The sequence below is a fragment of the Salmo trutta genome, chromosome 35 (assembly GCF_901001165.1).
Source record: "Salmo trutta chromosome 35, fSalTru1.1, whole genome shotgun sequence".
Classification (NCBI taxonomy): domain Eukaryota; kingdom Metazoa; phylum Chordata; class Actinopteri; order Salmoniformes; family Salmonidae; genus Salmo; species Salmo trutta.
This window is the reverse complement of record NC_042991.1, coordinates 11,923,856-11,938,890: the sequence shown is the minus strand read 5'-3', so window position 1 is coordinate 11,938,890 and position 15,035 is coordinate 11,923,856. Positions and strand designations below refer to the sequence as shown.

General features: G+C 43.8%; 2 protein-coding genes across 16 annotated transcripts in view; one reads left to right on the top strand and one right to left on the bottom strand.

Moving 5' to 3' along the window:
- The first annotated feature begins 1,584 nt into the window (after positions 1-1,584).
- Positions 1,585-15,035, top strand: part of LOC115174620 (neurexin-3b) — a 343,543-nt gene continuing 330,092 nt past the window's right edge. For 8 of the 15 annotated variants that reach the window (XM_029733333.1, XM_029733328.1, XM_029733332.1 and 5 more), the window contains exons 1-3: positions 1,812-1,883; positions 4,111-4,134; positions 5,662-5,823. In XM_029733333.1, the coding sequence (XP_029589193.1) occupies positions 4,120-4,134; positions 5,662-5,823 (177 nt within the window). In that variant the 5' untranslated portion in view covers positions 1,812-1,883; positions 4,111-4,119. Of the gene's footprint in view, positions 1,884-4,110; positions 4,135-5,661; positions 5,824-15,035 lie in introns of all 15 variants that reach the window. The other 7 variants (XM_029733338.1, XM_029733339.1, XM_029733330.1 and 4 more) reach the window with 2 other exon arrangements.
- Positions 9,115-13,627, bottom strand: LOC115174623 (zona pellucida sperm-binding protein 3). The gene is made up of 11 exons (XM_029733341.1): positions 13,172-13,627; positions 12,979-13,094; positions 12,786-12,889; positions 11,786-11,963; positions 11,509-11,626; positions 11,284-11,369; positions 10,983-11,173; positions 10,636-10,815; positions 10,000-10,116; positions 9,800-9,930; positions 9,115-9,552 (listed from the first exon to the last, which is right to left on the bottom strand). The coding sequence occupies exons 1-10, from the start codon at positions 13,583-13,585 to the stop codon at positions 9,836-9,838; spliced, it is 1,599 nt and encodes a 532-aa protein (XP_029589201.1). The 5' UTR covers positions 13,586-13,627; the 3' UTR covers positions 9,115-9,552; positions 9,800-9,835.

Below are 15,035 nucleotides of genomic sequence, written 5' to 3'. Positions count from 1 at the left end.
ATGTGGCTGGAGTGTGTCAGCAGTTCCTGCAAGAGGAAGGCATTGATGCTATGGACTGGCCCGTCCGTTCCCCAGACCTGAATCCAATTGAGCACATCTGGGACATCATGTCTCGCTCCATCCACCAACGCCACGTTGCACCACAGACTGTCCAGGAGTTGGCGGATGCTTTAGTCCAGGTCTGGGAGGAGATCCCTCAGGAGACCATCCGCCACCTCATCAGGAGCATGCCCAGGCGTTGTAGGGAGGTCATACAGGCACGTGGAGGCCACACACACTACTGAGCCTCATTTTGACTTGTTTTAAGGACATTACATCAAAGTTGGATCAGCCTGTAGTGTGGTTTTCCATTTTAATTTTGAGTGTGACACCAAATCCAGACCTCCATGGGTTGATAAATTGGATTTCCATTGATTATTTTTGTGTGATTTTGTTGTCAGCACATTCAACTATGTAAAGAAAAAAGTATTTAATAAGATTATTTCATTCATTCAGATCTAGAATGTGTTATTTTAGTGTTCCCTTTATTTTTTTGAGCAGTATATATACAGGTGTGTGCCTTTCCAAATGTCCAATCAATTGAATTTAGCACAAGTGTACTCCAATCAATTTATGATCAATGGAAACAGGATGCACCTGAGCTCAATTTTGAGTCGCATAGCAAAGGGTCTGAATACTTGTGTAAATGAGGTATTTGCAAAAAAATCTAAAAACCTGTTTTCGCTTTGTCATTATGGGGTATTGTGTGTAGATTGCTGAGGGAAAACAACAATTGAATCTATTTTAGAATAAGGCTGTAACGTAACAAAATGTAGAAAAAGTCAAGGAGTCGGAATACTTTAAGGACACTGTATACAGAGAGACTCCTCTCTCTCTTCCTGTCCTTCTCTCCCACTCTCTCTGTCCTTCCCTCTCTGTCTCTTTACCTGTCTCAAATTACTCCATCTGTGTTACAACAAGCCCCATACAGGAAGATACTTCCTTTCAGCGGAATGATTTTAAACCATATAACAGATATATGACTGCCATGATTTATGTCTACCATTAGCAGGTAGCCAGTTACCATTGTGATCTCATAAGCAGTCTGCTAGCGTGGAGACCTCGACTGAGGGACACATGTATTGGGTTTTTATGATGCGTGCGTTCCAGTATGAGGAGAACATTATGGGATAGCTGATATGGTGACTCATAGATATATTACTGTGGCGACTGGATTAGATTGATCTGTCCTGTCTTCTCATGGGAGGTGATGTCATAGCCTACTTCTCGTGTTTTTCTTGGTCATTAAGTCATGATTTCTTTTTGCCTCTAACATGATTCAATACTTACAGGGTATGAAGGGATCATAATTATGTTTTAACGGTCAAATATTATAGATTATACAGTGGGCTTCCTGTTTGTGTCACTGATATGTGGATGGAGTCCATCAATAATCTCTTTGTGGGTTGTGCGTTTGATTCCCACCTGGGACATACAGTACATGTTTCCCTGTTAATGACGTAGACCCTACACTTCTCAACGTTTTGGATAAGAGCTTTACGTGTAAAACAAACTTCCATCCTGTTTCTCTTCTACCTCCAGCGAGAGAAGAGAACGTGGCAACGTTCCGTGGTTCGGAGTACTTCTGCTACGATCTGTCCCAGAACCCCATCCAGTCCTCCAGCGATGAGATCACACTGTCCTTCAAGACGTGGCAGAGGAACGGTCTCTTACTCCACACGGGGAAGTCGGCTGACTACGTCAACCTGGCCCTAAAAGATGGAGCGGTGAGCCTGGTCATCAACCTGGGCTCGGGGGCCTTCGAGGCCATCGTGGAGCCCGTCAACGGGAAGTTCAACGACAACGGCTGGCACGACATCAAGGTCACACGCAACCTCAGACAGGTAACCATGGAGACTGAGGTGACGTAGGTTCAAGACTGATATTGATTAGTAGCAATAGATCAATTGAATGGTAAAAGTGTCTTGGCTTTATTTGTGCATGAAAGCTTTTCCAAGTACTCCATGTGCTGAACATAGTTGATAGTCGTTACGGATGTTGCATCGGGAACCACACTTCTATTATGAATTCGAATATTGAGTAATCGTTGAGGTTAGACGTTGGAAGATTAGTGTTTTCCCTCTGTTTGAATTGATGTATCGTAGTAGGTTTATTTATCTTTATAGCACCTTTTCCAAGTGCCCTAATAATCAATTCAGATAGTTGTCAACAATGTTCTGTTGATACATATTATGAGAGAGACATTCTGACTTAGTGTAGTATTGAGTTATCATCAGTACAGTTAGATTGTGTTTCCCCTCTATTTGCCTTCCTAGCAGCCAGTGACTATGTGAATAAAAGAAGCCCAGATGACATAGTGATTGATAGCTTAGTGGTTGAGCGGACACTGTGGCTCTGTGTTTCTGTCACTTCCTTATCTTCATGTTAAACTTGAAGACTTCCCTATTTCCTTCATTGAAACTTATCTGATACTTCTCTGCTTTTATTCTCCACTAAGCGGACCCTTCAATCAGAGGCTGGGTCCCTATCTCGTTGCCTTCAGAAACTGTCTTTCCTTTACAAACCACTCTGTAGGATATTCTACTCCTCTGTAATAATACAGAAACTACAAGGCAGAGTTGAAGACATCCGACTCAGTACAAATGCAGGGACTTCGTGTGACTGACATTAGCCTACCGATGTCAAATTGGAAATAAGTTTCAGATCAGTGGAGCATCTTATTCAAATAGTATAAATAATGTTCAAATGGCCACTGATAGGATCTCTATTGTCAATTTGTTTGTTATGTTGCTCCTCAGCTTATCTTGTTTACAATACCTATGTTCATAAGGATGGTACACTAATACTGGTATCAGATACTGTACCTTAATACAAGTATTACTACTTAACTAAGCTTTAAGAAGCAGGGAATGTATTGTTCTTACACTGGATATGTACTGGTAACTGTACACACTAGAGGAGAAACAGTGAGAGAATTGGTAGCTGTTTGTGGAGAGGGAGTGGTAGTGGGAGTTGGGACTCCAGCCTGTTGAATGGAGCCTTGAATGGAAGTGAAGAGAGGTGGACAAGAAGTAAGTACAACTCAACTTTAAAAAGTAGGGCTGTATTAAATATATACTACAGGAATATACATTGAGTGTACAAAACATTAGGAACAGCTTCTCTTTACATGACATAGACTGGCCAGGTGAAAGCTATGATCCCTTATTGATGTCACTTGTTAAATCCACTTTAATTAGTGTAGATGGAGAGGAGACCGGTTAAAGAAGCATTTTTAAGCCTTGAGACAATTGAGACATGGATTGTGTACGTGTTCCATTCACAAGACAACATATATAAGTGACTTTGAACAAGGTATGGTAGTAGATGCCAGGCACCTGTGTGTATCAAGAATGGTCCACCAACCAAAGGACATCCAGCCAACTTGACACAACTGTGGGAAGCATTGGAGTCGACATGGGCCAGCATCCCTGTGGAACGCTTTCAACACCTTGTAGAGTCCATGCTCTGACAAATTGATTCTGTTATTAGGGCAACTCAATATTCTGAAGGTGTTCTTAATGTTTTGTACACCCAGTGTATACTTGTACTATAAGAGTGAAAACGCTGTTAGAGGAACAGTAGCTGAGAACTGTTTGTGGTGTGGAGAGGGAGTGGGCAGGGAGTTTTCTCAGCCAGTAGAATGGAGCCTTGAATGGAGGTGAAGAGAGGTGGACAAGTAAGTAAAGTGTTCATTTCCTGCCACTAACAGGTACCAGGTTTTTAAAGGATGTAGCCCACTAGCTACCAGTGAGACCAGAGGCTGAGCTAGGGTCCTCTTTTCCTCCTCTCTACCTCTCTCTACTTCCTCTCTGTCAATCTTTCTTTCCCTTTTCCGTCAGTCTCCCTCTCTTTGGGAAGACAGACTTTGTTAGACTAACACTTACCATTCATGAAATACTAAGTCATTTTATTTACTTACTAACTAACCGTTATCTAACTAACTAACAACTAACTAATGTACTAACTATCATCCTACATAATTGGTTTTATTTTGTTTTCCCATTCCTTATTAACAACCGTTTTGTTCACTATTCTTTTGATTTCCTTTCTTCCCCCTTTTCCGGAAAGCAATCAGGCATGGGACACGCTATGGTAAACAAACTACATTGTCTGGTAGATATCATTCTAATTGTCTTTTTTTGGATTTGCCGTGTGTCCCTTCCCCCCCCCCCCTCTTCTTTTTCTTTTTATACTTTGAGTTTCATCCTAGACACTTCTTATCAAAAAATGAGGAAATGGGTTTGTATTACCAACAGCTTTCTTCACTTCTTAATATCCTCCCCGTCCTTGGCCTCCCAACCTCTCTCCCCCTACACCCCCTCCCTCCCCCTCTCCTCTTTTTTCACTCCTGTTTTTACTTTTTTATTTAAAAAAATTATATTCCTCATCGCTACGAAGTTCGCAGAAGTTCTACGAGTCTCAAAAGAAACACCAGATCTGACTTTTGATCTTTTGTCAGGGATACATAAAAAATATGTTTTTCCACCAAATAAAAACCTCCACATTTTTGGTGAGTACTGTCGCCAAGAACTGACAGAAGCTCTGCCACGAACCAAACAAGAAGAGTGACTTCTTCAACTAGCAGCAGCCAAACTGCAGTCCAGACTGTAAAACACCAGAGACAAAATGGCGTCCCAGAGACAAAATGGCGACCCTTTTTTTGCTGGAGCTCTGACAGTTGTTTCCAACACACTCAGTCTGGCACATGGCATGCCCACCACCGCTCATCAACGCCCTTTCACCTCCTGACCGGTGACATCATATGACCTTACCCTCTCACCCTCCTCACCCATAACCACTAACACTTTAACATGTTCACTCACTTTCCCCCTATCATTCACTATCACTGTCCTATCCCCCCATCCCGTCCCGGTGTGTTGTGTTTGTAGCATGCTGGTGACAGTAGTGTCTATGTGTTGTGGCTAACTTTAGTCCCTCCCAATCCCCTTGACTTGATTGATGCATGAGCCCTGTATCCCGATTGGCATGATTATGCTTTGTATGACATCATCAAATCATTTATACCCCTTACATGTCCAACTTACTTTGTGTTTTTGTTAACTTTGGTTTGCACATTTGTGAAGTTGTGTGATAATTCTCCCTATATAATGCATGTGTGTGTATAAGAGTGCGTGTGTGTGTGTGACACAGAGAGTATGTGTGTGTTAGTGACTGTGTAGTTACAAATTGAACCCTGAAACCTAAGACAAGTACAAGCAAGTTGTCCTTGGCAATTTGTCCATTTTACTAACCCTCCCCCAACCTGAACTATCCAAACCGAACGAGAACCCATTCTCTTACCCCATCAAAGATAAAGAAAATATGCCTCTGCTCTGACATACTTTCTTTACCTGTCCTGTGAACCCTACCTATGACTAAAGCCATTAAAAGATCCCAAAACGAAGTCTAATCCAATCTATTGCTCCAAGGCACCAACGCTACTAGCCAATAGCCCAGATGATCTCAAGTGAATTCCTAACTGAATGTAAGAAGCAACAGATATCTGTAGACACCAAGTCATAGCAGACCAAGAAGAGAGGTGTATGTATCCTATTGAACAGAGTGTTTTTACCTCAGAGTGTAATGGTTTGGCTTTGGTATGTGTTACCCCTATAACAGGTGACTATCTCCGTGGACGGGATCCTCACCACGACAGGGTATACCCAGGAAGACTACACCATGCTGGGGTCTGATGACTTCTTCTACGTGGGTGGGAGTCCTAGTACGGCTGATCTACCTGGTTCTCCCGTCAGCAACAACTTCATGGGCTGCCTGAAAGAGGTAAATTCAGGTTGGGGGTACTGGGGGTGCACCCCCAAATGCAAACACGCTAGGGTGCTTGTACAGATGCGCGCGCGCGCGCGCGCACGCGCACGCGCACACACACACACACACACACACACACACACACACACACACACACACACACACACACACACACACACACACACACACACACACACACACACACACAGCATCCACCTCCACTTAGCTAGTCAGAGCAGTTGAATTAAATATGTCAAATCAGCATGGTTTTTCCTCCGCTAAGCAACAGCAGCAGTGATGACAAATGAAATTGCATTATCAATGAAAGCTGCGGAGTTGGCAGACAGAGGAAGAAGTGCTCGGCAGCCATTCAATATTCCTCAGCTTAATCTAATTCACAACATTCACAGCAGTTGTGTGTGAGAAAATGGGCCCCAAATAGTTCCTGTCATATGTCATTTGCAGACTCAGCTTGACTGTAGTACAGCAGTGGAATACTTTAAGACTACGCCAGACCTAATGTTCACTACCAAGAAAGGGAATTTTGGTGTGATAAGACAGAATGTTGTTTTTGGATATGTAAAATGTACTCTGACCTCCTAGGCATTTTAGGGTACAGATGAAATCCCTTATTCAAAAGTTGGTCGGGCCATTACTCATGCTCGCGTCACCGTGACACTGCACTCTTGCACGTGGGAAGATGACGATCATCAGGAAGTCTTTGTCCATTGCACACAGGGCCTGAAATAACCTTTAAAAATCGGTGTCCTTTTTCCTCTTCCTTTAAAACTATCGCTCTACATCCTCTCATCGTCACACAGACATTTGATAAACCTGCAAGTGTAGTATTCAGTTCTCATTATCACCAACGCTCCTCTCCCAAAGGACATCTATTTACCGTTGAAAGAGAGGATGGCAATTGATCCCTTGCAAAGCCATTTAGTTGAAAATAAGATAACTATTCAGATTAGAAGACGTGTTGATCTTGTTCTCGCTCTTCAGAAAGAAGACTAAGGCTACATCCCAAAAGCCCTATGGACCCTGCTCCAAAGCAGCACACTAAATAAGGAATAGGATGTCATTTGGGGTACAGCCTAAGAGTCTAATTGTGTGATGTGCTGATTACAGTGATGGAGTTTGACCTTTAGAATGCTGTAAATGCCATCATTCTGTTGGGTATTATGTAACGAGTAGCTCTTTATAAACGCTATACCGATACAGCAGTAACTAGATTATACTTTGATAATGTAGCCGTTTAACAGAGATCCGCAGTTAACACAGACTGTACAGTATACAGTGTTCAGCATATCGTAGAGACAACCCAACACCTAGCGAGCACGTGGGGTAGCTCGCTATAATGATACAGCTGTACAATGGGGATCAGCTATATACACTATAGTCTAATAATCAGTTAATATGGTTGTATATAGCAGACTACGGGGATGCAGTTTACACATACTGTATATTCTGTCTATTTAGCCCATGGGGGAATCAAGAAACTCTGGTTTTGAAGTACCAATCTCAAATCAACTAAGCCATAGGATCCTCAGTCTACTTTTATCCAATATAAACATATCCCAATAATAAACTCCCATTTACTGGATAGAAAACCCAAATGTCACAGTGTGACTTTTAAGCACAGACTATCCTTGAGTCCCTTCTACGAAAGACCTTGGAGTAATTGTGACTGTGGCAGTAGCTAGAGCTGTACCAGTGGCTGGGTGTCATTAGGAAGCTAAAGGAAAGGGTACGACCATAGTAGGAGCATCCTGGTAATGAGTGGAGGAGATGGAACACTCAGTCAAACCGATAAGACTAAAGACAAGGTGACTTTGTGTGTGTCGACTGGGCAGGAGGTAGGTTCTCAGTATGACGGGCAGTGTGTGAGGGAGGTGTTCTGCCTGACCAGACCCGCCGACTAATCACCCAAATTAGTGTCTCCTTTGTTCAGCTGGGTGAAGGGCAGGGGAAGGACCAGCATCGAGGGGACAGTCAGAGCCCGGCCGACCTTAATGAGGCAATCTGCAGTTCGAACAGCAGCAACACACCCACCACTGATTTAGTATACACCTGAGGGATGGGACTTGGAAAATGTAACCACTCAACTCATGGACAGAGCTATTGATACAGGGATGGCCATGGAGGCTAGACAGTGTTTTACATTTACAAATGAGTGACAAGCTCATATTTGGGGGTTCTGATTGGGTACCACTGTTTTACTAAGCTTTTGAGGAATCTATAAGTTACTCAATGGTATATCATGAGTTTAAAACGAGATAGCGCAACTTCCGCTTCGAGACAATCTGTAGCAGAGAGCGAGGGGACACATACCTCAAAATGAGTGGCCTCTTAGAATGTTTAGATACAGTATAAGGCACTAGTTGGGAGAAATGTAATTACCTTACTGGGACATTTGATTCTCTTCCAACACTTTCATGCACAGATGTGAGGCAATTTTAGTTGGTTGCTAACCTCTTGCATCGGTATTAGCAATGTCAATCTGTCCAGGGGCAGACTGGCCATCTAGCAAACACCAGATGGGCTTGTTTTGTTTAAAACACACATCATTCTGTTTGAGTTAAAGAAAAGTGGTCTGTGTTGATTGCTGGTTCTAGTCAGCACTGGTTCATAAGACCCTATAGTGCTGGTATAGCTGGAGGGCTTCACAGTGGAAGCCCAAATTCCCTAGGAACTGATCAGAAACCTTAGGACTTGTGAACCTGATTCATATTAACCCAGGACTGGAGATAATCATGGCTGTATCTGAGGAGTTGGCCTTGTCAGCGTGTGTAAGAGGCCAAGTCAGGTGCAGGAGAGTAGCGTGATGTAAACAGGCGCGCTTTAAAGTTCCAAAACGAGAGCACAAATCAAAATGCGCTCAAAAACACAGAACATAAAAAGTGTAGAAGGACACCACAGCAACATGAAACAATTACACAAAACATGGGAAACAGAGGGTTAAATACAAGTAGCTTAATTGGGGAAATGAAAACCAGGTGTGTGTATGGAAACAAGACAAATGGATATGAAAAATGGAGCGGCGATGGCTAGAAAGCCGGTGACAGTCGATCGCCGAACAAGGAGCCGACATCGGCGGAAGTCGTGAAACAGGCCTAGCACTGAATCTGCGCTCACTTAAAAAAAATGTTACCTGTACATAACGTTGTCCATAATGCATTCAATCCCCACACTAGAAAATCCTTCAGCAACAGAGAGGATCCTATAGCTGACATTCACTTTAATAAATGAAGGCAAGATTTCAAATTACTCTAGATAGTGTATAAGGTAAAGACAGAACAAAATGAGTCAAAGTAGCTTTAATTTATTTTGTGAAGTTGACAGTCACCACTTGGGTTGATCTTGTTCTTTTGAGTGTCCCTTTAGTGTTGTCTCGTCACAGGTTGAGTTCTCCGCATTGTTCACCTCACCAGGAGAAGATGTGGGGATAGTGCGGAGGTAATTTGATAGTTGTAGGCGCAACCTTGTGCTGGGTCTTCAGGACTGGCATCCTAAGTGAGTTGGAGTGCTGCTGGACCAAAAGTGGTCACCACAGCAACATCAACTTCCAGTTCCATAAAAATAAGTGTTAGTGGACTGGGAACATTTCATAACTGCTTTGTGAAACCACAAAAGCTCTGATGAAGTTTAAGGTTGATACTGGGAATTGCCATGTGCAGGTTGACATTTATTGGGATGAGTCTTGTCCTGGAGGCAGACCTGAGCAATATCTGCTCGATGCGCCAGCTGCAAAGTAAATGGACTACTGTAAAAATGATTGAAGCAAAAAGGAGCTTGTGTCTTAAGGTTAGGCATTAGGGTTAGCAGTGTGGATAATGTTAAGTTTAAAATGCATTTTATGATTATGGCTGGGCCTACTAGTGACCACTGCAGAGCTGAGTCCCGCCAATAAACACTAACCTGCTTACCAAAGTGTCACGAGCAGGATCCTTCCCTTTAAATGACAGTACCATGATCCCATGCATACCCTTACCATGAGTTCCAATGTTCTACCGATCCATTATGCTTCTCATCCTCGAGAATCAGACCCTTTCTCTGTGGTCATCTTTGCTCCAATGGGCTCAGGGGTAGGATTCAACCGAGGGTCTGGGGTGGGCTCCAGCTCTGAGAACAGACTTAGCAGAGACTCTACGCAATTATCATACATGCAAACCAGTAAAGAAATGTAGTTACCTCGTCGGGCAATCAGATCTTTCAGCCTGATGATGCCATCATACGTTGCAGAGCTAACGAAACCATGTTTATTGGGTCCATGACTACCTGCATTTTGCGATTGGCTGAAATAAGGTCCTAGAATTAAAAAGTAAAATTAAACAGCTACTGTAGCTAGCCTATATAGAAATGAAGACGTCTGAAATGGCACCCTATTCCCTTTAGAGTGCACTACTTTTGACCAGCACCTCATGGTCTGGGCAATAGGCTAGACATCGCGGTTGCCTTCTACTGGCTTAAGATGTCTGTACATAATACGTCAGTTTAGCATAGAGGAAGTCACTGCCTTCTCCACTTTAATAAAATACAAAATAGTAGCTAACAAGATGGAGCAGCGGTTCTTTTTAATTACTGCAAGTGGCTAGTTTGTGTCAACTACCTTCACTAAAACCACAGCAAAGATATTCCCTGCAAAACTGGGTTTCAAATCATGACTTTCTGGCATGTCTGCCATGAGTTACCCATCGAAATTCACTTCCAAAAGGGTCAGTCAATTAAACCAGACCCTAGTTACTGTTGCCTAGGGGCTGGTTTTCAAAACTATGATTGTAGGTAGTGCACTACATAAGATCATGCCATTGCAAACAGTCAAAGTACCTCTCTTGAAGTCTATTCCACTCTTCCAACGACTGCTAGGTGATACAGGCCTTGCGTTGTCTGTAGCGGAGGGGAAGCCATGTGTATGGACACCTTCCTTCGTCCGTGGTGATGGAAGTAAACCCTTCTGTTTGGTTGGGAAGACAATCATGGGGCCCAAAGTAGCACGCTGTTCCCACACTAAAATGACAGTCAAACAGTCAACTTCTCACCAACACATTTGCAGTCAAAACACTGTCTTTCCTTAATTACTAGCATCCCATCAACCCTATTGGAGCAGAAGGTCCCTCCCCTCAAACCCCATTCTGAGGCGGCAAGAAATACAGGGATTAAGATGCCAAATATACCTTTGTTGGTCTTCATCCCACTCCTCCAGTGGTCGCCAGAGGCTGGGGGTTTGCTGTGGTAACCACGAGATTCAGGTGGGCTACTGCCTAATCTTTCACTGAGGGGACGGCGTGCTGGAGCGACCCCCTTCTGGCTATTCAGACTTGGACAACGGCCACATAGCAAATCATTCTCGTCGGCGGACTTCCACCTGCAAGATGATTTAGTCATGTACCCAGAACACACCATTTTAACAAATACTATAGTATTCCAGTGGATAAGTCACAGCCCAGTAAGAGTAGCTAAAGTCAGATCTCAGACCTGCCGTCGATGAAGGAGCATGCCTTGTTGCTAGGTTCTGCATGGTCCATGACAGGGACTGCCATAAGGTGGCATGTGATGTACAGCTGAAAAACAGGACGGGCAAAACGCAGCATCACAGTAGCCAACAATGGCTTTAAGTTATATTACTCTAGCATCATGTACCAACTACAGTACCCATGATATTTTCTCAAACATCTCTGGTTTTTAAAACATTGCCCTCACCTCCGCCCTGTCCTCCTGGTGGAACCTAAAGGCATCAATGTGGAACCGGAGGTTGTTGTCCTGGGTTCTACGCATGAACCTGGAGTTGGAGCCAGGCAACTGGGAATCCATCAAGCACCTGGATGGGAGATGATCTAGTTTTTATTTTGGGGTTTTAGTTCATCTTCCTTGGTACCAAACAAAGAACCCTCCAAGCACCATTAGGGGAAATATTTTCATAGGGACAGCTGGAGAACTATCATTCTAGGTAGGCACTTTAGATTACTACCCCCCTTACCCATCATTCTCAATGAAGACGTATCTGGGGACAGAGTTCGAGTCAGGGTCCAGTGTTGCCGCGCAGCTGCTAACAAAGACCCTGAGCCTTGTGTGGTGAGCGAGCCTAACAGACACCTCCACGTTGATGGGATCACCCAGGAAGTAGACTCCTGAACCCCGCTCATAAAGCCAGTCACCTGGACAGGAAGTGCCAAAAATGGACTGAATGAGCCTAACTTGACTACTTATAGTCCAAGGACCTTAGATGCGTTAAGGCAAATTGGCTCAGGCAGCCATAAACACCATTTAAAATGTGATTAGATTCTCAATTGCAGTATAGTTATGTACATAACACCCCATGGTATATCACATCCAAATAACTTCACAACTGCAATGTTAACAGTTGCAGCCAACAGTATTTCAGTGGTAATGCGTTTGTGGCGTCCATCTTCCGCTTACACGGGTGTTTGGAGACGCAGATGAGTAATTAGCACAGGTACGCTTTTATGTAAACAAGCGATGTAACGTGGAAATATAGCCATATAAAGTGTGTAGTAATATAAAGGTGGAGCAATTTAACCTTTTGAAAATGATTTCACTGATATGAATACATGCCTTATGTTTCCAATACCATACCGCAAGCGATGAGTTAACATTCAGGGCCCCGGTTTCCCCAATTGAACTACAACGGCAGAATATTTAACATGCGTTCCAAAACACTATGCAGAGAGAACATACCGGTAGGATCTTACCAGAACAAGTGTCGGGGCACTTAAAAACAAACCCGGCCAGAAGATGCTAACTATTAGTGCCTATTGACGGTAGTGTCTATGAAGGGGTTAAAAAGGTATAAAATTGAGGGAATTGTTAACAGGGCCATATTTAGTAGGCAAAATGCATAGAACAATGCTGATAGAAACGTTACCAATTAAAATGGGTCTGAAGTGATTCTATGTTCTGCATGTCAGAGGGGCAGTTGTGGCTCTGCCCAATGCAGCCCAGGATTTATATACACCCACTTGTCATGAGCATCAAGGAGAACTGCAGGGTGTCCTCAGCAGACACTGTGGCGGTAAAGGGGATCCAGGCCGACTGGAGAGAGGCACTGTTCAAATTGTACTTCCTGAAACAAAAAGCACAGAGTTAAGACAGGCAAACCAGTAGGCCTACGCAGTACTACAATCACAATACAACAGTATAGCCTAAACTCACCTTTCGTAGTGACACTCAATTGGGATTACAGCACCATCCATTTGAATAACCCCATCTGGAGTGGTACTGGGTGTATATCTGAGGTGGTTTGTGTAGATCAAGGAGTCGTCGTTCAGCTGTGGAGTCACAAAGCAGAAACTAAGAGAAGGTCATGCCGAGAAGTCAACTATTGAAACAATTTCACCGTACTTACCACATGCTTGGTTCCGCAGTCCGATAGTGCTGCAAATATTCTGTACTCATCTCCGGCTGCTGAAACTGTAGCCCTACAGGGCTCTTGAGCTTGGTACTGTTCAACTCCAAGGCGCAGGTCATCCATGTCAATAAGCGTACCAGTTTTAAACAAATCAGCATTCACGACTATCTCCATGTAGTCTGAAAAGCACATCACAGCGACAGTTTTCACTGGAACTGGTCTGGAAATGGTTTGTTGGTGACGATGCTGTTTAAAGGGCAGATGATTGCCAATTTGGGGCATTCGGCTTGGAAGTTGTCTTTGCCATGGGTCAGTGCTGTAAGTATGTGAAAAAGCACGAGAGATGAAGTTTACTACCAGTGAGAACAAAATCAATTGCTTTAACGTTACCCTGAAAATGGTTGCCATCATAAAGCCCACACTAACTAATGTAAATCTGTATGTTAGAGGGGCAGTTGAGGTAGGAATCTTGAGGTAGCTTTTATCAACCAACCAGGCTGCACACCTGGGCTAGATTAGGCCCTAATTGGGCTTTGCATCTGATTAGTCATGATCTTTAAGTGGCACATATTGGGCAGGTTCCTCTGCACGGGTGTTGCTGATGCATGCCAGATTTTACAAAGCCTTGATAGGTATTATACGCATCAGCTAACCACATCACATGTTATAGCAAACTGTCAGTCGATGACACAGTCAATGACGTGGCACGCAACCATTGGTTGATGCATGCAGCGTCTGAGCAGGGGAACACGACCATTATCTGTGCCATTCTATGTTGGATAAGGTTGCAATCCCCAGCTCAAACATTGCATGCATCAACCAATGGTTGCGCGCCACATCATCGACTCAACCAATCAATCAAATGTATTTATGAAGCCCTTTTTACACCAGCTGACGTCACAAACTGCTGTACAGAAACCCAGCCTAAACCCCCAAACAGCAAGCAATGCAGATCTAGAAGCACTCCCTAGAAAGGCAGGAACCTAGGAGGAAACCTAGAGAGGAACCAGGCTCTGAGGGGTGGCCAGTCCTCTTCTGGCTGTGCCGGGTGGAGATGATAACAGAACATGACCAAGATGTTCAAAATTCATAGATGACCAGCAGGGTCAAATTCATAGATGACCAGCAACATTCATAGATGACCAGCAACAGGTCAGCACCTCAGGAGTAAATGTCAGTTGGCTTTTCATAGCCGATCATTCAGAGTTAGAGACAGTAGGTGCGGTAGAGAGAGTCAAAAACAGCAGGTCCGGGACAAGGTAGCACGTCCGGTGAACAGGTCAGGGTTCCATAGCTGCAGGCAGAACAGTTTAAACTGGAGCAGCTGTGCCGTCGGGCACCAGTTTGGTATAACATATGTGTTAGCTGATAGTTCAACACCTATCTAGGCATTGTAAGATCTGGCATGCGTCAGCAATGACTGGGCAGAGGAACGAGCCCTAAGTGTTCTCAGGAACCACATCAATATGGTATCCATATGGTATCACAAACATCTGAGCTGTGCAATAAAGACAACCTGTGTTATGATCCTGATGTTTGTCACCACAGATGGTTTGTTTACGTTTCTACCGTTGTGCCAAGATGGAGTAGGCCTACAGCTCTGTCTAGTGGTCGAGTCGGGGACAACAGCTTTGACAACCGTAGCATTGTAGCTAAGCCTAAATATGCTTAAACTGGGCATGCAGTTGCCAAACAAGCTCTGTACCGCATCGCTGTGCTCATATCAACTTTTGTAACAATGCCGCGTATAGCTCCGCGTTGACATGATTGGTTGATGGTATGTGGGGGCAGGAGGTCCTGTATAAACACAAACTCACTTCCTTGACAACTTCCTTCACAACAGCTCTGCTCTGCTCCGCTA